The sequence below is a fragment of the Scylla paramamosain genome, chromosome 9, assembly GCF_035594125.1.
Source record: "Scylla paramamosain isolate STU-SP2022 chromosome 9, ASM3559412v1, whole genome shotgun sequence".
Classification (NCBI taxonomy): domain Eukaryota; kingdom Metazoa; phylum Arthropoda; class Malacostraca; order Decapoda; family Portunidae; genus Scylla; species Scylla paramamosain.
The window spans coordinates 6,708,775-6,736,553 of NC_087159.1; the positions used below are offsets into that span (position 1 = coordinate 6,708,775).

The following is a 27,779-nucleotide window of genomic DNA, read 5'->3' on the forward strand; positions in this document are numbered from 1 at the left end:
GCCTCCTCCTGAAGGACAAAAGGAGGAGTCTGGTCCAGGTATAAAAGTTTTATTAATAGCATCACAGGATAAACTGGATCATTGATATATATGTACACAAACAAACACCGGACAGCGTCGCTCTCCCGCGGTGGTGCTGACGGCATAACACCATACAAAAGTTATCACCTTTATCACCGTTATCAGGAAAACACAGAACTCACCACATAGAAAACATGTCTAGTATTGTTACTCCCTCCAACCTGCTTGAGGCTAATGTTATGACGGACCGCGGGAACGCCAGCCACGACAGCTACACTGCGGGTGGGATTAGATTAGGTTAGCTTAAGTTGCTAGTATTCACCTATCTATGAATCTGCGGATATTCTAACCTGACCTAACTTATCTATCTATGAACTTATGGACAATCTAACCTATCCTAACCTATGCTATACCTGCTGTTGACTAGACGGGGTTAGGTTATTTATCTATTTTTCTATCTACCTATCTATAAATCTATGAGTAATCTGATCTGACCTAACCTAAGTTATACCTGCAATAGACTAGATTATGTAACTTTAATTAGGCATTCGTATCGTCATTTCATCTATCGGTAACCTAAGATAACCTAACCTATAGTGTAAGAGGAACGGCTGACGTCCACGCGATCCTTATGAAGTACTACGGTCTGTATATAATAATGATTCACCTTGCATGACAACTTTCGCTATGGATCACTACATTGGCAGTGCAAGTAACCACGCCACACCGAGAGTCGCGTGTCCAGCCGCGGGGAACGCCTAGGCCCGTATACAGAAACCCTTTGCTCTATCACCACGACTATTTTCGTAGGCCAAAGATGTGACTAGCCTGGTTCTCAAGGGTCTTTCTCCTGATAATTATGTAGAAATTTTGTTAATTTGTCAACAGAAACATTAAAACACCCTTAAAAACTTGTGTAATTTCACTTAGAATTTTTTTAATGTAGTGGCGGTGCGGACAGAAGTGTTTCAGAATATGGTCCTGTATGAGCAGTCATCTCGCACCCTCCTGGTCTGGGTTGGTGGCAGGGGCGAGGCGACCTGCTCGTGTTCCTTGATACATGATGCAGGTTGTTGCGCCGAGTCACCGGGAAGGGTAGAAGGTTGTGTGTGTGTGTGTGTGTGTGTGTGTGTGTGTGTGTGTGTAATTCACCCACAGTCTTGCCAATCACTTGCTGGACTCAATCACCAACCAGTCATTACAATCCTGATCTCTGAGTGAAGCTGAGACTCTTTCACACACACACCCCACACTGCTGCTTCATGGACACGTTAACACCTGCTCGTCAGTGAAAATCTTTGGGACAAGCGCAGGGAGCGAACTTCAACCTGCTAAGTGACGAGCTAGGGCGTTACTCGTATCAATGAACTAACGAGCAGTGTGTGTGTGTGTGTGTGTGTGTGTGTGTGTGTGTGTGTGTCCAGCTGCCGTCTGGTATCAAATATACAACAAAACCTCTATAAAACCAATCAATAAAACACGAATTACAAACGTCTTTCCTCTCACCGGTACCTCATGTACTACATAAACTCACAGGCTTCAGTGCAACACCCAGCAACTCCACTACACTTCCTGCCTGGCCCTCCCTGGCACCCTGCACAGGTATACACCATCGCCAGGCACCGGAGAGAGAAAGAGAAGGAGTGAGGGACGTTCCTGGGTCAGCTGCCTTCACGCCTTCCCCAGAGCAGTCAACACGCGCTCTGCTCTTCGCTAAATCTACAATATCACATAAGAGGGGCTGTTATACGTGTCTTTGATGAGGGGAGGAGGTGGTTCACAGTGTTTGGGAGACGATACGACCATCGCTGTCCGTAACACTGTTATATATATACGTAATAGAAAAAAAGTATAGGGTTCACGATGAGATACATACTTGTACAATACACACGCGAGCACACGCACACGAAACACACGTACGTACAAACAGGTGAGTGAGGCAGGAGTGGTTCACACATCGACCACGGAATTGAAAACGGGAATCCCACCACTGAACTTAAAAAAAGGGGTCATTATTATTATTGTTATTATTATTATTATTATAATTATTATTATTATTATTATTATTATTATTACGGGGATTATTAAGACCTGTATGTATGCCACGTCCCTATGTGAGGCGGTGGCGGTAGTGGTGGTGGTGATGGTGGTGAGTGAGTGTCAAGGGCAAGGTGAGGAAGGGTAGAGCAAGGTAAACGTGAGCAATTCAATTTTTTTTTTTCCCCTGCGTGTGTCCTCAGCTCACGTTCACTCTGTTCCTGGTGAGTGTGTGAAGCGAATCAAGACAAGTGCCAGACATCGGGGGCCACGCGGCACGATTCCTGCTGCAGGTGACAATACCGGCTGGTGGTGCTCAGCTTCATTCAGTCACTTGTGTTCGCTGCCCATGAAGTACTGATCTTAATGACTCTCAGAACAAATAACATGGATTTTTCATGATGAGAATCACACGTGGAGGAAAATTTTATCACGTAACGATCTTTTTAAACTCCCACTCTGGTAATAAATGTTCTAGTAACGACAGATGCATTTCTTTTTGTGCATGTCGTTTTTTTTCCCCCCTATGGTGCCTGGGAAGAATACCGCCACCATACCATATTCCCTGCGTGTTCATAAAAGAGGCGGAGCGAGAGGACTGGGAACCACCTCTGTGTTCTTATTTCTATGATGGGGCAAGGTGTGCCGTCTTATCGGGGCTGTTTAGGTGGAGTCTGAACTTGGTATATGGTAAGTAGTGTACATCCTCTTGTGAAATGAGACTCCTGGCGGCATTATGGTCCTACGTTGACGACTGTATTTTCTTTTAACCTTGGTGACGTTGGAATACCAGCAGTACACTTATTGATATTTCATTCCGTGCACATTGACTTCTTACGAAAATCCGGGGGGCGATGTAAAGACACCCTCGCATTCACCCTCCCAACCAGAAGAGAGTCATCCTCCATCTCAGACAAGCTTCATGCTCTTAACTTTCCTACAGGCGACACATGTAAGTAGATAAACAGGCAGCGAAAGGAGAGTCAAGGCCGGTCGAATGTTTTGAGTTGAACCACGAGTGATGACTAGGGCCCATATTATCCTGGGTGTCTTTCCTGTTGGTGTGCAGAATGCAGGATTCCTATCATCACCTTTTAGGCAAGCAGAAAATACAGCACGTATAAAGGTTGCTCTTGAATTTAAGCCTCGTCCTAAAATCATATTCTCGAAAACCTCCAACAATTCCCACTACAGCCTGGTGAAAGCAGTTGAGTTATGAAGCCGAAACGTTGAAGAACACAAAGCTAAGATCTGAGGGAACGGATGCTATTCAGAAATATCGACTGTTCTGCCGCGACGCACCAACAGCGATCAAGACAAGATACACAAGCAAACGAGACTTGTACTGATACTGGGACACTTTCATAATTCATAGCACGAAGAACTTCATACCTCACGATACTGGTATCGAATTAATTAATACACTGACTGCTCTTCCCTGGTTAACAATTTTTTTTTCCCTTTTTGTTTTCGGAAGCGACGAGATAGCGATTTGTTTCTTTATAGCCAGATTCCTTCACTCATATAAAAAATATCACGTTGGAACAATACGAGTTCAGATTACGATCCATTTTTACTGTCGGTGTTAAGGTCAGATTGATAAATAATCCGCAACACCAGCGCCGGGTTGACACATGGCAAAGGGCGGCGGGCGGACCAAGGCAGTACCCGAACCGTGCGTGAGGCGATCGACTCCCTCCGTCATAGCAGCGAGCGGGGCCACCTGGCCGAGTAAGGGACACGGAATCAATATCTCCTGTGAGCCACCATCGATCTCCGTGACCTGAGGAGAGAGAGAGAGAGAGAGAGAGAGAGAGAGAGAGAGAGAGAGAGAGAGAGAGAATTACATCAGCCTGTCTTAATACGGCAATCTCTTTGATCTCATCGCTCGCCTCAAATCAATATTCCGTCAAACTTCTCCATCTCAACATTCACTCCACATAGCAAGAATGGTCTCTACTTCTCTACTTGCTCCTCCCTTTAAGTAACTATTTTCTTGCATAAAATCTCCACAAGCAAATTACTTTCACACAGTCCTTCATAGCACGAGCACTCAAGAATCCTCCATTACCTACATTTACTCAAAAGTGCTGATAGAAGGAAGGCGGGCTCACTTCAATCGCAACCTAACCTGGCAGATGTACAGTCGTAGCCATAAGTCGAGTAACCTTCTGCACTCCTACTGTTGGTACTGTTATCCTTCAATCTCGAGTCATCTGATCTGCTGACAGTCTCCTTACAAACCCTGGTAAGTGACAGATTCTCACCACATTAGAGGACTTGAGATTGAGAAAACGCCAAACACAGTGAAAGTGAGTGACATGTTAATTAACTTAAGAGTATGACTGCACCTCATACTCGAATACTTTGTTTCAAACACTTTCTAGATAAATACAACGTAACTCCACGTATCTGACATCACAACTCAACATCTGTTCTCTTGCTAACACAAACACGGAGTTCCTGTCTGCTGGTGCAGCACGATGGTCTGCTCAGTTCTAACACCACAACCCACCTCACTACCACGTGCGTTAATTGATTAAAATTACAATAAAACCGAGACTTTCAATAACAGCACTGAACAATTTATGGCAAAGCTTAAGTTTGTCACATTACCAAGGCAAATTCTCATGATCAAGACGAGTCCCTCAGACATCTTACTCGTATTAATCTCTTGTTCCTCTGGCGATAACATTTCAAGAAACCTAAAGAAACAAGACCAATTTCTCCCCTCAACTGTAGTATACAAGACGCAGCACGAGTATACATCACTAGTATACATATTTGGTTTATTATCGCAAATTCACAGACAATGGAAACATAAAAATAACTCGAAATTCACGTGCTCCTCCGAGTCCAAGCGTGGCCAGCAACACCAGCCAGTGACGGTGGAGGCACACGTGACGAGCGTTGCAATTCTTTTTAATATTTTAAGAGCGGCAACTTGATGGGATATTTTTCTATTTTTTATTTATTTATTTTTTTTTTATCCTTGACCAGTCTTCTTCACTCATAAAAAGAAGAGAAAAAGAAAACAATCACCATCACATCGGGAGTCAGGGAGTCACGACGAGATCACTCACGTCCCAAACAAAGACCGGAATCATTAAACTGGTGAAGGGACTCCAGAAATACAGGGTATCATTTCATGCACTTCCTTACAACGAAGACTCTTCCTTATAAATTTGGAGCGGAATGGGGGGGATATCATACAATCCTGCTCGTATGTTCCTCTTACTCAGCTGGGGAAAGGGAAAGGGAAATTGGTGTTCACGATGTACGGATTAAGACCACGAGTATAACCTGCCGTGCATTGCGACGACCGCGTTACCTTACAGTGAGGACACGGGGTACGTAACGTGGTGATGGTGACGGGGGGAGGGATGGGGAGGTGAGGAATGAGGGTTGCCCGCGTCGAACTCCCACAACGAGTAACGACTAAGCTGCAGCCTCGAGTATCTGCCTCTGATGGTGATGGTGGTGGCAGTAGTGGTGGTGGGAGGGATGGTGTTGGTGGGTTGGTGATGCAGATGGCTGATGAAAATTGTAATGTGGATGGTGATGTTCGAGACACCTGGATGACTGAGGCTTCGTGACTGAGGGTTCGAACTCGTCTACTACAGAAAACAATAACCACTTAAAGTGATGCCGGTGTTTCGAGACGCCTGATTCACTGAGGCTTCGAACTTGCCATGCTAATCATATAACCTGTTTCGAAACGTCTAGTGATCCAAGCTTCAAACTCAAAATGAACAGTAACATAATACAGCTAAGAAAAGACATCAGGACTCTCTATAACAAGTTTCAGGGAGTGGCAGTTTGTAATCACTCTCCAGTCTCCCTTTCAGGTAAATAAATAGAGTAACAATAAATTAGCCACACTGGACCTTACACCACCTGGCCGCTGCACCACCAACCCAACACTCACCTTACACACGGTTCAGGTGAGGCTCATCAGTATTGGTTCATGGTTCCCACGCATGCACAGGTGTGACACAAGCATGATGCAGTGCACGTGATAAGGCGGACAGGTGTGAGTCACGGGGCAGTGCAGACACGTGCACGCCCCTCCGCTCACACCCACAGGCGGGACCCGTGAGGTCATACACACCAGTGTCACCTGAACACTCCACACTTAACATGTAATAAAATGATGAAGTGGTAATAAGTGGATTGACCGGGCGATATCATAACGTGACACGCCTGGACAAGTGTACTCCTCTCTTGACTTCCACCACAGCTTCTGCCACTACTCTCAAGGAATGACGGCGCGACAGCTTGCGGGCGGAAGATTGGGTGGCCTCTACTCGTACCAAAGGCCAAATAAAGACGGTCTTCGCCTCGACTCTGGTTGAAGGATGGGAGGTGGTGGTGGTGGTGGTAGAAGTGGTTGTGCCACAGCTTCCACGACCCAACACTTGAAACACACAAACCAGAGTCGACTCGTGTATAACAAAGCTTCGCCCAGTAAAGGTGAAAGGAAACATGACAAAGGTTCCTTATCGTATCAACATTGCATCCTGTTGTTCTTGAAGGAAATCAGCGTGTCTCTCAGCATTCTCCTTCAGGTCAGATCAGGTCATCCTCTTCCACATCAGCTTCCTCGCGGCCTGTGCATGACCCTCTGACGCCAGGGAAGGGGGTGGGAAGTTCCGTCTGCCTTCCCGGCCACGCCTCCACCCGCCCCTGGCTCCCGTCCGGCCACCAGGGTATCAGGGTATGAGGGTGTTGCTAGCCGTGGTGCCTTCGCTTCAGTGCCCCACAAGACACACACCTGGGGCGAGTATGACTATAAAACAATTTGGAAGTCGGAATGTCTCTGACGAATGCGTTTGTACTGAGCTTGAGTTGTTGTCTGAGATACCCAACAGGGAGAGAGAGAGAGAGAGAGAGAGAGAGAGAGAGAGAGAGAGAGAGAGAGAGAGAGAGAGAGAGAGAGAGAGAGAGAGAGAGAGAGAGAGAGAGAGAGAGAGAGAGAGAGAGTTATTTTTCCACGGCCTCTTATCACCCCACTTGGGCGTCAATTCCACGGGCTTGACACACAGGAATATCACAGCAAAGGTCGGCCGGGACGCTGCCCTGTACGGGAGCTGACGAACGATTGCGGCCTTGAGCAGGTGGGGGGGTCGGCCAACAGCAGCAGCAGCAGCAGCAGCAGCAGCAGCAGCGGCAGCAGCAGCAGCAGCAGCAGCAGCAGCAGCGGCAGCAGCAGCAGCAGCAGCAGCAGCAGCAGCAACAACAGCAGCCTGGTGGTCGCGTCTCTGGCCGCCGCTTACAACACTAGAGGCTGAGTCTACCCACTACTATGACCAGTATATCGCAGAGGAGATGAGCTCCGTGGTTATTATTCTGTTATCTCCAAATTACTGATGACTTAGAGAACTAGTGCGCGTTCTTACAAACTGAAGCGGAGGCCTGTGTGAGTGTGTGTGTGCGCCGGTCACGAGCGGAGCAGCGGCGCCGACTCGAGGGCGAGGGCCGCCAGGGTGCAGGAAGCGGCCGAGTCAGAGGAGGCCATGCGGGGCGGGGCGGCGTGGGCGGCGGGTCACACGTAGTCAATGGCATCCCCTCATCTACTGAACTGCCAGGACCCCATGGTGCCCACGCAGCGACCTGCCGACACCACCCGCATCATCACTCTTCACACTGCTACCAGGACAAGGGAGGGGAGGGGTGGGGGAGGAGCGGGGGAAAAATTACACTTCAACACAAAGAAGGAGAGTTACAATTCAATGACGTTAATCCCTTGTGGAGGTTGGCCTGGAGGAGGGGGGGAGGGGGGGAGAAGAGCTTTAAGTCTCCTCCTCCTTACACAGCCTCCAGCCTCTGTTCCAATATTTCTGGATGAGGCCCGGGGTGGGGGCCACACACGTACCGTCCTCGGAGAAGGTAGCGAGGGAGAGGCGGTGCAGCTTGTTGCAGAGCACTGAGTCGGGCACCTCCTTGCGGGACACCGTGGAGAGCGGCACCAGTACGTCTGTGGGGGTAGAGGGCGGTGAGGCGCGGCACGGGTGGTTCACATGGAAGGACGCAAGGCTCGACAAGGCCTTTCAATGACAGGCCACAGGAGGGCAGGGAGGAAAGACAAGGGAGCGAGAGCGCGCGGGCATACACACACACACACACACACACATACACACACACACACACACACACACACACACACACAATTACTTAGCATACAAACATGAAACTGATAAAAAAATAAGTGATGTGCATGTACATAAAAGGAAAAAGAAAAAGAAAAAGAAACGAGGAAAATACGATAAAATGAAACAGAATCAAACACACCCATAAGCACAAAAAAAAGACTACGAACATGAAACTTGTAAAGATAAACCACACCCACACACACACACACACACACACACACACACACACACACACAAGGAAAATAAAAAAAAATAAAAAAAAAACATTAAAAGAACCAAGATTTCACACACCAGCAAGCACAGGAGATTAAACAAAGAAACAAAAAACACACTGAAAACCCTCAAAATACTGATTCATCCCTTCCATCCCTGCGCCTCAACACAGTAAGGACACACACACACACACACACACAAAAAAAAAAAATAAATAAATAAAAAAATAAATAAATAAATGGAAAATAAAAAAAATAAAAAAAATAAAAAAAACAATTTCACACACCCACAGACGAAAAACAGACACAACTACAAGAACACACACTACACTAGAAAGCCAGATACACTAGAAAGTCCAACAACCTATCCGCAGAACAAGACAAAATAAGGTAGGTCCCCGCGGCGCCCTACTCACCGTCCACCTCCGTGCCGTGATCCAACATGTGGCCCTCGAGGTCGTCCGGGTACTGTGCCGCTCGCCTCTTCAGCTCGTCAACGAAGGTGCTGATAAGGGCGTCCATCATCACCGCCTGGGGAGAGACACAGAGAGAGTCGTCACCAGTTCATCAGCGTGTCAGTGGTATTGTGTATCTACCCATCAACGTATTCAAATGCCTGTTATTCCGGCATGTATAGTCTTCAAAAGTGCTGTTATTCCTGCGTCTATAATTTCCAAAAGCCCTGTTATTGTGGCGTCTATAGTGTCCAAATGCCCTTTTATTGTGGCGTCTAAAGTCTCCAAATGCCTGTTATTGCGGCGTCTATAATTTCCAAAAGCTCTGTTATTGAGGCGTCTGTAGTCTGTAAGTACCCTGTTTTTGCGGCGTCTATAGTCACTAAGTGCCCTATTATTATGGAGTCTATAATCAGTCTTCCTATCCATATTTCCATTGATAATTTATTTTTGATCACAGCGGGAAATTTCAGTAAAGCGGTTAGTTCCTTACTTGTTTGGAGAATATCTGAAGCAGCTTGGAATACCTCCGGCCGTTCTCCACCACCGCGAACTGAAGGAAGAGGCAGGGCAGACAGGTGGCGATCCGCTCATTGCTCGGCCTCGCGAAGTCCCAGGAGAGTTCATCGTAACGGAGACTCAGCAACACCGTCTGTGCCACAACATAATACACATAAGAACATAACAGAGCAAGCCTACATGTGGCAGTCCCCGTATGAATCTTACAAGTCCACGTCCACTTATCACTGTCGAGATCAATACAGTACAAAGACTCAAATTCAGAAACGCTTTGTTCTCACCACAGCTACTTCTAAAGGCCACGGAAATAATTAGCCGTGTTCTCAAGGATGTTTCTCCTGTAAACAATGTGGAAATCTTGTTAATCTGTCACTAGAATCATAGAGACATCCTTGAAAACCCGTGTAGCTTCAACTATAGAGCCTTTTGCAGCTAATGAAGAGGTGCTTCAGAATATGGTTCAAACCCCCGAGCGACTCACCGACTTCTTGGGATCGATCACGCTGACTCCCGTGGCGTTGATGGTGACCAGGACCGGGATGTCAGGGCGAGGCAGCCACGACCCCATGCCTCTCGCCGCCTGTTCGATCTGCCCGTGGAAGAAGGCGCTCCTGCAGGCGAGAGACGCGGAGGAAAGTTAATTTGGTGAGGATTTAGTAATACATAGAAGGGATAAGTATCATATCGTTTCATATTCGAGAATGGTGTGTTGTAGACCCACCCGTAGTAAGGCAGCGACCAGGAGAACTCGAGGTACTTCCTGACGAGCTTGCGCGCCGTCACGTTGCTCGGGATGGAGCGGAACTGTTCGATGATGCGGATCTCGGGGGTCGACTTGCTGCTGAAGCTCACCAGGTCACTCAGCTTGAGGCGACACGCGTGTTCCGGCAGGTAGTCCAGCAGCCGCCGCCTGGCACACGCGAAGCAGCACGGGTGTCAGGAAGAAAAATTGATGGCTCACGCACACACACGCACGCAGACGCACACAAAGTAGCACAAGTGTCAGGATACAAAAAAATAAATCAATAAATAAAAGTGATAGTCCCCCCACCCTCCCCACACACACATACACACCTGAAGAAGGAGGGCGTGTGAGTGGTGTGGTCGTAAGGTCCCAGTTCCAGGCGGCTCTGGATCCCCGCCAGCATCTCGTAGTCGGACAGCTCGCATGGGTAGCGGGCCGAGCGCATGTTCCACTGAGCCTCCTCGTACAGCAGCTCCAGGATCTTGGCGTCTCTGGCGGGGCGAAAGTTTGGTTTGGTTTGGTTTAGTTTGGTTAGGTTAGGTTAGATTAGTCTAGGTTGGATTGGGGTGAATTGGGTTGGGTTGGGTTGGGTTGGGTTAGGTTAGGTTAGGCAAGACTTTCTGTGACATAGACGTAAGTGCGGAAAACAAGGAACCTCACACCCACAAGACATTGACAAGACTTAGATACACACACACACACACACACACACACACACACACGACGGCATTTCCTCTTGACTCAGGCATCCTGCAACACAACATACTGACACCCTCTAATTTACAATCCCGCCTTATTTCACCCCACCCATCTCACCTACCAACCCCACCCACCATACCCCACCCCACAACACCCCATCCCACCCCTCCTTACTCCACTACACCCCAACCCACCACACCACACCACACCACATCCCATCCCATGCACCTCTCCTCACCCCCACCCCACCCCACCCACCTGATCTTGACTTCGTCCCTCTTGCTGAAGAAGACGTTCCTCCTGAGCACCATTTTGGGCTCGTAGGCGTAGCGGGCGTCCTGGGGCTTGACTGGCACTTGCGTGAACCTCTTGAGCAGCTCCCCCCAGTGGCGCCGCACCTCCAGGACGCGCTGGTGTGGCTTCAACTGGATTTCTGTCAAGGAAGCGACAGGTGAGAGGTATTGCATGAAGGATTCCAGACAGCAACACTGATATAGGTCATTCACTTGGGGTGTGAATGTTTCCTATGGCAGTATTTTGTGTTAGTGTAAGTGATGGTGGCAAGGTGAGAGGTGTCAAATAGATATGTGTTTTTTCTGCCTTTTTCGGTTAATATATGTTTTTTTTCTGGTTTCTGTTTTGGTTTTATGGTATTGCTGTTTTAATGTTTTAACGTCTACTGTGGACCATAAATGTGTATATCCATTTCACTTAAGTCATTTTGATTGTGATTTATTTTTTTTTTTTTAGTATTTATTTCGTGTATCATGTAAGTAATTTGTGGTCAATAAACTATCTATCTGTGGTCAATTAATGATCTATCTATGTACTATTTATTCACTATCTACAGTATTTATGTACTATTTATTTATGTACTATCTATTTATCTATCTATCTACATTCCTGAAGAAGTGAAGAGAACACGATGGCGCGGAGTCAAATTCACATAAAAGTGACATTACAAAACACCAGGAGACTTGCTGCTTGGCGTCACAGCGAGACGACATAACGCAACAGAATGCACCACTCATGTTTCAAGCTCGAGTTTCCCTTGTATCTTTCCCTCTCATAACTTGCAGTGTCTTACATGCGCGGTTTGGCGAGTCTCCATTTAGCAAACAAACAAACATACGATCTAACCACATAACACGCAAAAAACAAGGCTGGTGATCCACTTGAGCCTCGCCACCCCACCACCCGAGCCCTTCCCTAATCACTCCCAACCACACTTTCCACCCATCACCGCCCCATCCACTCCTAGCCACTCCCCCCACTAGTTCCCGTCCCCTCTCCTCCCTCCTCAACCACCAAGGCCTGCACTCTGAACAATCTGGGGTAAGTCCTTCACTCTACCATCCTACTGTAGTAAAGTTAACCTAAGAGACACTTGACAGGGAAGAGCAAGTTAACCTATCGCCCTCTTGTGTTCCACCATCTCAAGTCTATAAAAGGCTTGAAACCTTAAACGCTGTGGGTTTTCATTAGGACTGTTTTCAAAGGTCAAAGAGATGATTAGTCTGATTGTCATTAGTGTTTCTTTCCAGTAATGATGCAAAATCCTTCCAAATAATCACTGGAATCATTAGAAGAAAGATGATTGGACGAATTCTCATTTGTGTTTCTTCCCATTGAAAGTGCAAATTCCTTTCTAACCATCGCTACAAACATGAAAACTTACTTGAAAACATACTTGAAAACCCAATTACTGCTACTAGAGCCTGTCAGATCAAGATAACACGGTGAGGTAGTTGAGAGTGCAAGAAGTGTCACGAGTATTGCAGAGAAACACACAGGCTACAAATCATTCATTCAAGCCGGCCAGTCTCGCGCTGCGCCACTTCTGTACTGACGCAAGGCCGATGTTTGGAGGGCACATGATGAAGAACACACTGCCTTTATTGTCTCTCTTAAGTAGTGATGTCAAGGAAATAGTCGTCAACTTATTATATTTATTACTGTTGTTGTTATTAGTGTATATCAATAAACTAACTACTCTAATTGGACTGAATAAAGAGATCAGCTGAAGAAGGGAGTGAAAACAGGAGCTAGGAGGAATTAAAACTGAGATGAAAGTAAGTAAGAGAAATTTGTTCGTAAGTGACAAGCTTATGTAACCAACTACTCTGTGTGTCTCTGTGTGTGTGTGTGTGTGTGTCTGGCTGTGTGAGACCAAGGGCGGCTGTTTTTGTTTCTTTTAGTTGTTTGTTCTGTTTATTTACTTGTTTATGTATCGGTTTATTAACTTATTCACCTTGGTCTCTCTGTGTTGCTGTGGATAAATTATTATCATTATTATTTTCTGTTTATGAATATTATAATTTTATTATTTGACTTTTTTTTATCTGTTGTTGATGTGGTGTTTCTCTCTCTCTCTCTCTCTCTCTCTCTCTCTCTCTCTCTCTCTCTCTCTCTCTCTCTCTCTCTCTCTCTTGTTTATATTCTAGTTTAACCGGTTTTTCTTGCTGTTTTCATCTCAGTAAGAAGAAGAAGAAGAAGAAGAAGAAGAAGAAGAAGAAGAAGAAGAAGAAGAAGAAGAAGAAGAAGAAGAAGAAGAAGAAGACCACCAACAAGATCCCTTCCACTAACAACAACAACAACAACAACAACAACAACAACAACAACAACAACAAACAAACAAACAAACAACATACCATTCCCCCCTTCTCCTTTTCTTTTCCTGTCTCCCTTCCTTTCCCTCAAGATATGTACTGTGCTTTCTCACGTTACCCTCAACCCTCCCTTCCCTTCCTTTCCTGCCCTTCCCCCCCAGTCACCCAACACCGAGGTCACCAGTCACTCAGTCACCAGTCCCACCAGTCACCGGGAGTCCCACCACAGCCCTGGGAAACACATACTGCTCTCCTTTATTCTTCACTAAATCATCCTTCTCTTCCTTCTTTCTTTCTCTCTTGTTCCTTCCCTTCATGTGTTATTTGTTCTCTCTCTCTCTCTCTCTCTCTCTCTCTCTCTCTCTCTCTCTCTCTCTCTCTCTCTCTCTCTCTCTCTCTCTCTCTCTCTCTATATATTTTCTTTTTTTCCTCTCGTTTTTCCCTTTTTTACTTATGCTTATTTTTACTTCGTTTCTTATTTTCTCTTCCCTAACTCATCTCAATCCTCATTTTTTTCTTTCCTCTCATTTTTTTTCCCTGTTTTTTTCACCCCTACTTTTATCTACTTTCTTTCCCTCCTCCCCATTGTTTCCCTCTTTCATTCATCTCTACCGTTCCTTCCTTCCTTTTCTCGTTTTCTATTCTCTCATTCACTCACTCATCTCACTTCTTCCACCTTTTCCTCTCCTACTATACTCCTTCCTTTCCTTCCTCTGTTCCCTTTACTCACACCAGCTCCTCCTCCTTCTATTCTTCGTCATTCTTTATTTATCGCTCTCTCATTCCCTCTCTCTGTTCTCAGTTCACACTATCTCTCCTCATTCTCGTCTTCCTTCACCTGTCCCTCTAATTAATTTCCTCTTTCAATTCTTACCTCAAACCACTTTCTTTTCCTTCTCCTCCTCCTCCTTCTTTTCTTTCATCTAACCCTCTCTTCCCTAACCTTCCTCAATTCTAAATACGTACACACCTCTACCTCCTCCTCCTCCTCCTCCTCTTCCTTCAGGCTTCATCTCAGAACATCAGGCACACTCTGTTCTCGAGTTTCACAATTTACTGCTCTCTGTTCCATGTCTTACGTTCATTACACGCAGCAGCTTCCTTCTCGTCTCGGCAAAGGGGAAAGCCGAGACGACGAAGGAGGCCCCACACACCCACACAGCTGTCACTCAATACCCTTACCTTCGTCCTCCTACCTGCGTCACTATTTCGGCATATTTTTCTCTCCTTTTTTCCTCCACACAGATTTGTTTTACCGTTTATCTGTTTACTTTTTCTTCCTTTTTTTTTTTGGCGCAGATTTGTTTACTGTCTGTCTGTTTACTTTTTTCTCCTCTTTTTCCTGCACACAGCTCTGTTTTTTTTTTTTTTCTCTCTCTATCTGTCTATCTGTCTCTCTCCGTCTCTTACTGTCCTGTCTTTATTCGCTATGCCTATGCTGTCAAATTAAGAAAAAAACTCGTAAGAATAGTGAAATAAGGGAAGCTGTAAGAAGCCATCAGGCCTACCCGCGGCGGTCCCTGCATGAAACATACCTACCTGTTTCCACCAATCATCTTCATCCATGAATATATCTAATCTTCTATTAAAGCCCCCTAATGACTCAGCACTAATTACTTGATTACTGAAACTGTTCCATTCATATAATACTCTATTCGAGGACCAATTCGTTCATATCTCTCTTTTTAAAGCTTGAACCTACTATTTCATGTCCTATCCTGATTACTGACCCTGAGAATTTCGTTCATGTTACCCTTGTTATATCGCCTATACCACTTAAAAGACCTATATCAGATTCCCTATTAATCCACGCCTCTACCACAACATACAATCCCTCTGCTTTTTTATGGACTAGGTTAACAAAAAGAAAGCATGAAAAAAGACCCACTGAGGCGCCAGTTTCAAAAGAGAACAAGAACAGCCACTCTACTCCTTACCCAGTACAGGAGACACCAGCCACAACGCGAACACCTCCATGGCCTGCTTGGGGAGAGCCACGTCCTCTTCCTCGATCACTATGCTCTGCAGCTCCTGGGCCGTGATCCTGGCGCCGTCCTCGAGCCGCAGCCGCACCGCCACGCGAGAGTGCAGGAACACACACACCTCCACCGTGCAGTTGACGCGTCCTCCCGCCGCGGAGCCTGAGGGTGTGAACGAGGGGCACTGGTGAGGCGGTCGAGGGAGGAGGATTGGAGAAGGGAGAAGAGAAGAAGAAAAGAAGAAAAAGGAGGAGGAGGAGGAGGAGGAGGAGGAGGAGGAGGAGGAGGAGGAGGAGAAGAAGAAGAAGAAGAAGAAGAAGAAGAAGAAGAAGAAGAAGAAGAAGAAGAAGAGAAGAAGAAGAAGAAGAAGAAGAAGAAGAAGAAGAAGAAGAAGAAGAAGAAGAAGAGAAGAAGAAGAAGAAGAAGAAGAAGAAGAAGAAGAAGAAGAAGAAGAAGAAGAAGAAGAAGAAGAAGAAGAAGAAGAAGAAGAAGAAGAAGAAGAAGAAGAAGAAGAAGAAGAAGAAAAAGAAGAAGAAGAAGAAGAAGAAGAAGAAACAATGTAGACAGATGGAGAGATAAACAGATAGATAGATAGATAGATAGATAGATAGATAGATGGATGGATGGACAAACAGACAAGTTAACAAATAAAATAATTGAGAGGTGAAAAATAAGTGGAGGATGATAAAACGTGTTGCTCTATCATGCACCATGAATATTTGTTGAGATTTGGTACCGTTTGCTTGGACTTAAGAAATAATCACGATAACACACATTCTCTCTCTCTCTCTCTCTCTCTCGTCGTCTCTCTTCTCTCCTCTCTCTCTCTCTCTCTCTCTCTCTCTCTTACCCTTCGCGTTGTTAGCCTTCCTGCTGTCGTGGTCTGGCTTCGGGTGGTGCTTGTCGTAGTCGTCGTGGGGCTGCTGCGGCTGCGACACTGCCGGGTGGTTCACAGACGCCCCCCACCAGGTTGTTGGGGGAGGACGTGGGTGCCATCTGACTGTGGGTGTGGTTAGGGGGCATGCTGCTGTGGTTGGGGAGGCTGGTATTGGCGCTAGGGGGCACGGAGGTGGTGGACTGCGACATCATGTGGGTGGTGGAGGAGGGGCGGCGGGTGTCTGGCTCCAGCGTGAGAGGGGGCACATCAAAGGCAGGGGGCGGGATGCTCGGGTAGAAGCCAGCGGCCTTATCCAGGTGGTCCGCGCTGCCCTTGTTGTAGTCCGCTCGTAGGAAGTCCGCCGCTGCTCTCTCCCGCAGGAACTCCCTGTGGCCGCGAGGAAGGAAGGTCTCAGGGTCGTCCCTCAACCCCCAGGGCACACATACGAGTAGTCTTCTCTCTTCAAACACAGGGGAGCTTATAGTCTTGGGGAGGATGCATGTGTGTGTGACGTGGCGTGGCGTGTGTTTAACCTTCCGCCGTCACGGGATACATGACTACAAGTCTGATGTGTGTGTGTGTGTGTGTGTGTGTGTGTGTGTGTGTGTGTGTGTGTGTGTGTGTGTGTGTGTGTGTGTGTGTGTGTGTGTGTGTGTGTGTACAGGGATTGCCACGTGTAGACTTAATGGCTTCCTGCACATTCCATTTATGTTCTTACTCATATGTCATTATGTGCTGTTGTGCTTGTCTTCTTGCTCCCCAAATACGCCCAGATACAAAAACATTCAGCATTTCGTAACTTTACCACCTCAAGGTAAATTTTCCCAACAAACATTCCATCCCGAAGACTTACCATGCAAAAATAATGTATCAGATTAGGTTAGATTAGTTTAAGAATTTTGTAGGTGGGATTTACACAGTGAAATTTAGATATGCTACATGTACTCTCTCTCTCTCTCTCTCTCTCTCTCTCTCTCTCTCTCTCTCTCTCTCTCTCTCTCTCTCTCTCTCTCTCTCTCGCTCAGTCTATCAACATACAAAACGTTTCCCTCGTCATAATCAAGCAAACAAAACAAATTTCACTAATACACCAATCATTAATGGAAGCATTCACTTGTGCGTTAATTTCCCAATCGGCTTTGGGTATTTAAACAGCAATCCTATTAAATTTTATCACTTCCTGAGTAAGTAAGCAAGTATTTAGACTCACAGCAAACACGCCCCACTTTACAGAGACAGACTAAACACCAAACAAAGAAGACGATAACAAAATAAAATAAAACCATCATAAAATTAGTGTTTCATATTGTTTTTGTCCCCTTTACCTGAAATGAGAACACGTTATCTTACCTGGAAATCGTGGCGGACCTGGGAAACGCATCTGTCTCCCCTCGCGGACGCCTGTTGCAGAAAGAAAACGGGCATGAGAGAACACGGGGGTCCGAAGTGTCCACTACCCTGCGGCGAGCAAGCGTGGGGCGGTCGGGAGCTGGGACTCTGCCGCTAGATGGGGTGAGTGGAGTGGGCTGGAGGAGTGGGCGGGAGGATGAAAGGTCGCCCGCACTGATACTTTATATGGGCGGCTAATGAGGGACAGCGAGGGGGGTGAGCGGGGGGGGTGGATTATCTCTGGGTTATTAACAGAGAGAGAGAGAGAGAGAGAGAGAGAGAGAGAGAGAGAGAGAGAGAGAGAGAGAGAGAGAGAGAATTATTATTGATACTGTTACTATTATTATTTCTTTTTATTTACGGATGCCACACGCTTTCCGATCAAACCGAAGTACTTCACCGCGACATTTATTCCCGCAAAAGCGATAAAAAATTATTGACACGGCCATTATAGAATATTCCCATCAGAAGGGTAATGAGGCGCGATGATTGTGTATATAGTGGTTCTTGTTGCTGCTGTTGTTGTTGTTGTTGTTGGTGGTGGTGGTGGTGGTAGTGGTGGTGATGGTGGTGGTCTCCTGCTAACATCGTGAGTGAAAGTGTAAATGAGAGTGAGTGAATGAGTGAGTGTGTGAGTAAGTCAGTCAGTCAGTGGGTAAGTGAATGACTGAGGAGAGAGTGGGTGAGTGAAAGTGAATTAGTGAGTGAATAAGTGAGTGAGTGAGTGGAAGTGAGCTAGTGAGTGAGTGAGTGAGTGAGTGAGTGAATGAAAGTGAGTGAATGAGTTCGTGGTTTCGTGAATGAGTAACTTAGTGAGTGAGCGAGCGACCGACCGACTGAAAATGAGTGAAAGACTGAGAGTGAGCGAGTAAGATTGCGTGAATGGGTGAGTAAGAACGATTGAGAGTGAGTGAGTGAGTGAGTGGCAAACATGAGTGAGTGAGGAGTGTGCGACGATTTGATCAACAACACGCTCTGACATTTCATCATTTCATCATCACAGCTCGTTTTCTTTTCTCCTTCTCATGTGCAGCACTTCATTGAAAAAAAAAAAAAAAAAAAAAAATAGATACCTCCCCTGTAATTAATTTTTCGAGTTTCTACCAATAACATATTACTGAGATTATTGAGTCAGTGAGAATATGTCAAGTGTAGTCTCCGCTTATCAATCTGTACTTTTTATATACCTTATTTAATCCATTCATTCATTCATTCATGATTTATATTGCTGTTATTGTTGTGGGGGTACTAAGAAATCCGGTTCGAAGACATGAAAAAAAAATAAATAAAAAAAAAGAAAGTAAAGAGAGAAAGAAAACCCTTGTAATACCGCATGAAAGAAAAAAATAACTATAAGAAAAAAAGAAAAAAGAGCATCAGTTTAATTACGAAAGCGCCTTAAACACGCCTCATCTGAAACATTCCAAACCGCATAACTACAATAACTACAAATACACGAAAAAAAAAACAGCAGTACCTAAACAAAACACACGCCCACAACAACAACAACAACAACAACAACAACAACAACAAGCAACGACGAAGCAGAAAACCAGAGACACCACCACCGCATCATCATCATCATCATCATCATAATAATAATAATAATAATAATAATAATAATAATAATAATAATAATAATAATAATAATAATAATAATAAAACACGAGCGAGGTCCAATGGGGTTTTCGAACGAAGGGTGGGGAGGGAGGGGGGAGGAGGTTGGAGAATAAAACTGGCCTCCATAATACCAGGGTGGCGTCGGGTGGCTCGCTGCTGCGGTGTCCCAATGGCATATTACTGGCGATTGTTGACTTTAAATCTTGCCGCCGCCGTGACTGTTGCTGGAGTGCGCCCCGCTAATGTGGCTCTGGGATTTACTGTTTATTTCATTAAGTGCGTATTGAATGGCGCATCAGAGAGAGAGAGAGAGAGAGAGAGAGAGAGAGAGAGAGAGAGAGAGAGAGAGAGAGAGAGAGAGAGAGAGAGAGAGAGAGAGAGAGAGAGAGATTTACTTATTGTGTGCTTTTAGTATTAGCACATCGTGATCGAGAGAGAGAGAGAGAGAGAGAGAGAGAGAGAGAGAGAGAGAGAGAGAGAGAGAGAGAGAGAGAGAGAGAGAGAGAGAGAGAGAGAGAGAATTACGTAGTGTGTGTGTGTGTGTGTGTGTGTGTGTGTGTGTGTGTGTGTGTGTGTGTGTGTGTGTGTGTGTGTGTGTGTGTGTGTGTGTGTGTGTGTGTGTGTGTGTGTGTGTGTGTGTGGGACAGAGGGACAGCAGTGGTCTATCAAATCAGTGTGCTTGGAGTTGCCCGAGGAGCTGAAGGAGGCCGCAGCTGAGGGGAGGAGCGGCGCCAGCAGTCAAGTAAGAGTGGACACCATGCCTGGGCTTCCTAAGGGAGAGGAAACGGGCCGAGAGAGCTTGACCTTCGCATTCTTAGACGTTTCGGCTTCTTGTCTCGACTACAGGCTTTAGAGGAAGTTATCTTAGTTTCCAATGATGTTTTTTTTAAGATTTAAGTGATAGTTTGACAATTATTCTACAATGAGAACACGTATGATAATCTAAAATACCAGTAAGATAAACTACCAAGAGAGCACGTACAAACATCTCTGTAGCCTTTGGAAATCGCTGAAAGACCAATACGTTTAAGAATACTGAGTTTGGGGAAGGAGAAACTTAATTTGCCACTACGCACTGCACTTCAAGGCACTGGGACAAGTAATACGAGGGAGGGCAAGAGGGGGAAGCTGCATTGCCACTGCCAGTATAAAGGGACTCCAACAACTAGAGGAAGGCGAGCTGGGTGACTGGCTGGCTGGCTGGCTGGACTGCTGCTAACTTGCCGGCAATATGCTACGGGCACCCCTGTACTGCCCATCAAGTCTACTACGTTGTTGTTTGTTGCACACTTAGCAAGCCAAGCACTTCTTTTCATTCATCATCATTATTATAAGTTCTCTCTCTCTCTCTCTCTCTCTCTCTCTCTCTCTCTCTCTCTCTCTCTCTCTCTCTCTCTCTCTCTCTCACGCAAACATTCACTCAACATCTCGTTCTGCACCACACACACACACACACACACACACACACACACACAAACAAACATACACAAACACGCACACATATAACAGACACCTTTCTCTCTCTCTCTCTCTCTCTCTCTCTCTCTCTCTCTCTCTCTCTCTCTCTCTCTCTCTCTCTCTCTCTCTCTCTCTCTCTCTCTCTCTCTCTCTCTCTCTCTCTCTCTCCTTACCTGCGAGTCCTGAGTGAGCAGCGAGCGAAGCGATGGTCATTTGATAAAAACTAGAGTAAATGTGGAGCCAGACAAGAGCATAATAATAATACAAAAAAGAACAAAAAATGACACACGCACGCACACACACAAATACGTACACACAAGAGAAAAATATCAGCAAATATATTCAAAGCACCAGAAAAAGGAGGAATACAGAAAAATATATGTATAAAAGTAAGGAACAATAATAATAATAATAATATAAAAAAAAATGGACAGGTTTAAGCTACAAAATCTGCCGGCGGGAGTATATAAGAGAGACAGAGAGAGACAGTTGTAATAAAAAAAATAAAAAAAGTAGTAGTAGTTGATGTAAAAACTAAGCAACCAGTACTGAGCAGTCGGTACGCAAAAAGTATTAGGATGAAGCTTCTACTGCAACCAACACTACGACAGGTGAAGCTGATCAGGTGGTGGGCGGCTTCCAGGTGTGAGTGGTGAGGAGGAGGAGGAGGAAGAGGAGGAGGAGGAGCGAGAAGGAGCGAGGAGGAGGAGGAGGCGAAGGGCAAAAGTATGATAAGGAAGAGGAAAAGTAGGAGAAACAGAATAATGAGGGGGAAGAAGAGGAAAAAGAGGAGGAAGAACAGGCACAAGAAGAAGAAGAACAGGAACAAGAAGAACAAGAACAAGAAGAAGAAAACAAAGGAGAAGGAGGAGGATGGGGGTGGAGGGGAAGGAGGCTGATGAAGCAAAAGGAAGAAAATAAGGAAAAAAGCCAAAATTCAGAAGGAAGAGGACGAAGAAGAGGAAGAGGAAGGAGACAAAGTTGGAGCACAAGAGTTGTTTGAAGTTCCATGTTGCTGTAGCTGTTGTTGTTGTTGCTGTTGCTGTTGCTGTTGTTGATGATGATGTTCTTATCGATGTTCTTGGCACTAGACGGCGCCTCCTGACTCCTTCGTGCTTGTCTGTCCTCTCATCTAAAACTAACCTAAACTAACCTAATCTAACCTAACCAAACCTAACCTAACTTAACCTAACCTAACCTCACCTAACTACCTGTGCCTGTACCTACCTGTCTACCTGTCCGTCTTTGTTTACTTTCTAAATAATTTACTAAACCATTATTAAATTTCACATTGTATTAGTATCCTCATATTATACCTGTACCTAAGTGTCTATCTTATCTGTCTACCTGTCTGTCTGTCTGTCTGTTTCCTTACTGTGTCCTTTTTTCCAGATCATTAATGAATTTCACATTTGTCTAAATTATAGCATTTGTATCATCAAATTTTATATAAAACCTTTTTAGTAATTTTTTTTCTCGTCATCTTTGATTTTTCCCTTCATTTCATCCTTTCCCTTTCCTCTGTTAAAGCGGTGACCTGTCTTATTGTTACCTATGACCTCTCTCTCTTTTTTTCTTTCATTATCCTCTTGTTTGTGTGTTTTTTTTTCTCCCTCTCTCTTTCTCTCCGTGCTGTTCTCTTTCCTTGGTTATTTTACACATCCTCTTTCACCTTTCTCTTTCTCGTCACGTTTCCGGAAGCAACTGGTTGGCAAGACTACTGTAAGTCTGTCAAATATTTTCACTCCCTCACCTTGCTTGTTGAATCTATGTAGCCTCATTATTTTTCTCCCTCTCATACACCTGTCCATCTCCTGTCTGTCTCTCTACTCCCCACTTGACTCTCTTCCTACTGTCCAACCTCCATTTCCTGTCGGCTTCCTCTTCCTTTTTCCCGCCACTCCCTTGCCTTGGTTTTGCTCCTAATGTTCGTCTCTTGCTGTTCCCGCCATTCATCCCCGTGCTTCTTGTTTCCTACCTTCACATCACTAGTCTGCCTTCTTCCTTTTATCGTTCTCTTCTCGATCTGTCGTTCTCCTTTACGTGTATCTATCTCTTACTCTCTCATGTCTTCGTCTCTCCTTCTCTGTCTCTCTTCTTGACGTATTTTTCCCTTATCTTTCCTTAGAGTCTCCTGTCTTGGTCCTTTTATCGTCCCTCTTTTCCTGTTGGTCTTTCTTTGTCTAATCATCACCTATTTGTCAACAGTCCTGCACGTCCTTTCTTTGACCCTATCTGTTTCTTTGTCCTTCTATTACTCCTCTATTTTTCACCACTCCCTGAAATCACGTATCTTAGTCACCTCTTCTTTTATGTCACTCTCTGTCTAATCATCACTTATCCCTCACCATTCTACTCATATCTACGTCCTCTCTTTCGTTCCTCCTCTCTATCCCTGTCTTCTCCTAAACCACATTTTCATCCTCTCTCCCTCTCTGTCTCTCTCTGTTTACTCACCACCTATCCATTACCATTCCCTAACACCTCATATCTCCCTCTCTCTTCCTTTCTCCCTTTTTCTATCCACTCCTCACTATCCCTCACCATTTGCACCATATCTTCGTCCCATCTCCCTATCTGCCTCTCTCTGTCTCTCTCCACGCCTCACCTGTCGCACACCTCTCCCCCTGTCCTCTCTGCCTTACCTGGCGATGGTGGCTGAGCGCGGGAAGGCATCGTAGTCCCCGTAGGGTCGCCTGGTCGGGTACTCCACGGGGATCACAGTGATGTAGTTCTGGCCAGCGTCCGCCTGGTGGCCGCCGAGCCCCCCGCTGTCGTCCTCTTCGAAGCCGTATTCCGACATTTTTCCCAGAGGCATCGGCTGCGTGGAGGAAGGGAAAGGAGGAGAAGGTGTTAGTAGTGTATCTCTTGCTCTCTTTCTCTCTCGTACACTGAAGAACAGGCTGCATTATAGACACGAACACAGGACAACACGATGTAGCTCAGGCCCTGTATGCTGCTATGACTAGGTAAATATAACTAGACAGGTCACTTCTTTCTTTATCTCTTTTACACACCGAAGGGCAGGCTGCATTATAGACACGAACACAGGACAACACGATGTAGCTCAGGCCCTGTATGCTGCTATAACTAAGTAAATATAACTAGAAAGGTCAATACACGTCTATACACATACCTACACACACACACACACACACACACACACACACACACACACACACACACACACACACACACACACACGAACGCACGCACGCACGCACACGAGAGCAGCTTATTTAATGCAAGAGTTCTGTCATGTGGTATAACTATTATATATATTTACTGGAGAACCAATTATGCATGAAAAATTAACGAAATGGGTGTGAAGTGGAGAGATGGGGGAAACAGTGGGGAGGTGGTGGGACGAGGCAAGAACCCCCCCACCGCCATGACCATCCCACTACCTTCCCTCCCCCCTCAACTCCCCACCCTCTCCCAACTTCTGTACTCTCTCCTCCCCCCCTTCCCCATAGCTCTACTCTCCTTTCTCCTCCTACCCCAGTTCCCTTCCCCTTCTCCCCTGACCCCCTCCCCCCCGCACATCAGTATTCCCCGCGTCGCCTACTCCGGCAGGGAAGCACAAGTCGCTCTGTCCTCCACGCCCCGCTCTTTTTACGCGCGGACAGACGGACAGATAGATAGACAGACAGACAAATGAACAGACAGGCGTATAGACAGGCAGACAGGACAGAGACATGTAGGTAGAGAGATGATTGGGCGCGCACAAACACACACACACACACACACACACACACACACACACACACACACACACACACACACACACACACACAAAAGCGGTGGTGATGTTATATTGTTACTAGTAGTGGTGGTGGCGGCGCTGTAACCGACTGTTGCTATTGTTGTTGTTACTGTTATTTTATTACCAGGGAATGGTCACTTGGCGCTGCATTGTTTATTATTCTTTTCGCATTGCTGCTCATCCCTTTCCACCTGCCACCGCCTCCCTACCTAAGAGTCCTCCCCCGCCTTCCCCCGCTCCCTCCCTCCGTTGCTCCCCCGCCTCCCTCGCTCGCTCACCAATGAGCAACTAACTCATCGCCGCTTCATCGACCACCACCTCCCGACCACTCATCCGCGGCACACTTACTCACGAGGCCACAAGTCAAGTCAGGCCGCTATTCTTTTGCAGGCTTGGGGTTAAACACACAGCATGAGGGTCAACTGTGCTGCTGTTTGTTCGTCAGTTTATGTAACCAGGTAGTGATCGAGCAAGCCTGCCAGCCATTCAGCCACCCGCTCACCAATGTCCTCAGCCATCGAGCTAACCTGTCACACATCCAGCTAGCAATCCAATTTTCACATCTACTAGTCACTCAACCACCTAGTCAACCAGCCTGCAAATCATTAGAGCAACCTGCCATCCACTCGACCAAGCTCTCAGTCACCCAGTTAATCACCCACCTATATACGAGTATATAACGAACCTGTCATGTAATAGCCGGCCATCCAGCAAGCACATCTGCCAGCCACATCATCTATCCAGCAAGTCATTACATCAAGCAGCCAGGCAACCAAACAGTCAGCCAGTCATCCACTCTGTGTGTAACAAAGCGTGCAACAAGCTAACAGCCAGGTAGTCACTCCACCAGCTATTTTGCAGCCAACCATCCACCCAGTCTCAACAACCAGTCAGTCAGCCGTCCATTTTACAGGCAACCATCCATCCAATTTCAACAGTCACTCAACCACTCACTTTTACAGCCAACCATCCATCTAGTTCCCCCTTTAACCACCAACCTCGAAAACACATCCTCATCCTCATCCCTCGGCCCCACGAACAGCTCCAGCCCACACTTCTCTCACTACACGTTACAGAGAAAGAAAAAAAAAAAAAAAAGTGTCCAGTGACACTCCCGTCCATCACGCCCAATAACATCTGGCCCAGGTTTGTTTCACTTCCTGATTTTTAGCAGAACAGAAGCGTCAGGGGATTGCCGCCACTGCCAGGGAAAGGAAGCATCACCCTCCCATGGCAGGATGAGCAGCGTGTTTAGTAGTTATGTTTAAGAGCGGTAGAGAGAAGGCTGTGCACAAGTACTGCCGAGGAATGTAGAGCGTGGGAGTTATGGAGGAGGAGGAGGAGGAGGGAACTTGAGGAGGGAGTAATTTTAGAAGATGGGGCTAATCTGAGGCGAGGTCAGACAGAAGGGGCAGTGAAGGAAGGGTTAAGGCGAAGCACCTACGAGGCCCGTCCAGCGCTGCCACAGCCGCGCCGGGAAGGACTCGGACAGCAGCGACAGGTCGTCTATGTTGATGTTGCTGCTGCTGTTGCTGGCGCTGCTGGCACGCCTGCTCATCCTGCTGCACTGGCTGCTGCGCCTGCTGACCCGCCCCAGGCCGCTGCCGGGGAGGGAATCGTTCATGCTGGCGTCGTCAGCATCCATCGTGGGTTCACGCATGAACACTCAGGGCGTATATTGAGTCACCGGCAATCTTTACTAAATAGCAACGACCAGGTACAGCTGCTGTGTCTCACTTAATGTCAGCTTAATAATTCAAGCGTCTCATGGGTTTCAGCAAAGTAAATGCCAGCACTGATGAACTCAGTAACACATGTATTGCCACTGCAAAGAACACGGAAACACCGGCCGCTCTTATCAGGTGCACGTGAAACGCTTGAACGCCGCCTTGCTGCAGGATGTTGAGGCGTGTGAGCGAGGAGCGGCAGTGGCTGCTAGCACAGCACCACAACACTGGCGGCGAGCACCGCGCATCACGTGTTTCACTGGGACAGTTTCACCCCTCGTGTGGCCACCAAGCCCCTGTCCCCCCGTCACACGAGGTGCGGCCTGGGCGAGCTGCTGTGCTCCAAGCTTCACCGCGCCTCGCTCACACTCCCCACTGATGCAAGTTATTTCACTCCAGACCTCGCAAATGTAATGAAATTACGATATCTAGCGTGCCCCCACACCCTCCCCCCTCGAAGCCTTTACTGCATGGCAGCTCATCTCCACCTCCACCTCCCACCACCTGCCGCTGCTCCTCTCCCCTTTCCCAGGCACGCGTTGCTCCCAAATAATGTTCAAGCGTCTCTTGCTGCTCATTGTTTCAACATCCACGCCACGCCGGCACGGCCCCTCGACGGCTACTGGGCGCCGACCCGCCTTTACCTGTCTTACTCATCACACACTCGATTATCTCCCTCTGCTTTAACTCATCCATTCGACATTTTACTAGTTGGTAACATGTGGCCTTTGCTGTTGCCAAGTCGAAGAGAACTCAGCTGCGTATGAATAAATGAACATCATGCACCGAGGTCATGGCACGCCGCCGTTTGATCGGCGCTGCGCCACGCAAGTGTTCACGTCCCGGCCGCTGCTCCGACGCTACTGCTCACGGTATAGATATCTATGCCGTGCTACTGTTTGCATCACCTTGCTCTCACGCCGAGCTGCTGCCCTGCCTTAGGTCTGAGTTGATTATAGGCATGTTTTTCCTTCCCGTGACATTCCCGCCAGTCACACATCCTGCCACCGACCCTCGCACCAACACTGTCTGAAACGAGTCGTCTTTCTTCTTAAAACTAATGACCAATACACAAGCACGAGTGTTTCCTCGCCGTGCCGCGCTGCAGTTTAACTGAGTGATGTAAACACTGACACGCACATACGCACACACGAGAAGGGAGGGAGGAGCGGATCAGCTCCCTCTCCATAATCATGTAAAATCACATCACGTATAATAGCCACTCCGCGCATCGTCACTCCGTCAGGCCACACTGTCTTAAACCGACTGAAATTAGAGAACACATATGCTTAATTTTCCTCTGCCTCGAAGCCAAGCACGGAGAGTTATTCCTCATGTTTCGCACGAGCACTTTGTTTCTATGAAGCAGGACGCATCTCACGCGGCGCGGCGCTGGCCACACGCCACCTCACAGCAGCACAGCGCTCCATCCCCCTCTGCAGATGAACCACCACTGGCTTTAGTTACATCGGGTTTAGTAACACACACAGACACAGACATACAAACATACACAC

The 27,779-nt window shown here is 46.7% G+C and overlaps 1 protein-coding gene across 1 annotated transcript; it reads right to left on the reverse strand.

Moving 5' to 3' along the window:
• Nucleotides 1-33: 33 nt before the first annotated feature.
• Nucleotides 34-27,779, reverse strand: LOC135103901 (FERM domain-containing protein 8-like). Its single transcript, XM_064010829.1, is given in 15 exon segments — nt 34-7,671; nt 7,934-8,035; nt 8,839-8,953; nt 9,371-9,529; nt 9,878-10,007; nt 10,118-10,306; nt 10,471-10,632; nt 11,099-11,273; nt 15,387-15,590; nt 16,279-16,423; nt 16,425-16,692; nt 17,656-17,874; nt 20,946-20,954; nt 23,418-23,593; nt 25,983-27,779. Coding segments are annotated over 15 exon segments (2,298 nt in total). The 5' UTR covers nt 26,184-27,779; the 3' UTR covers nt 34-7,627.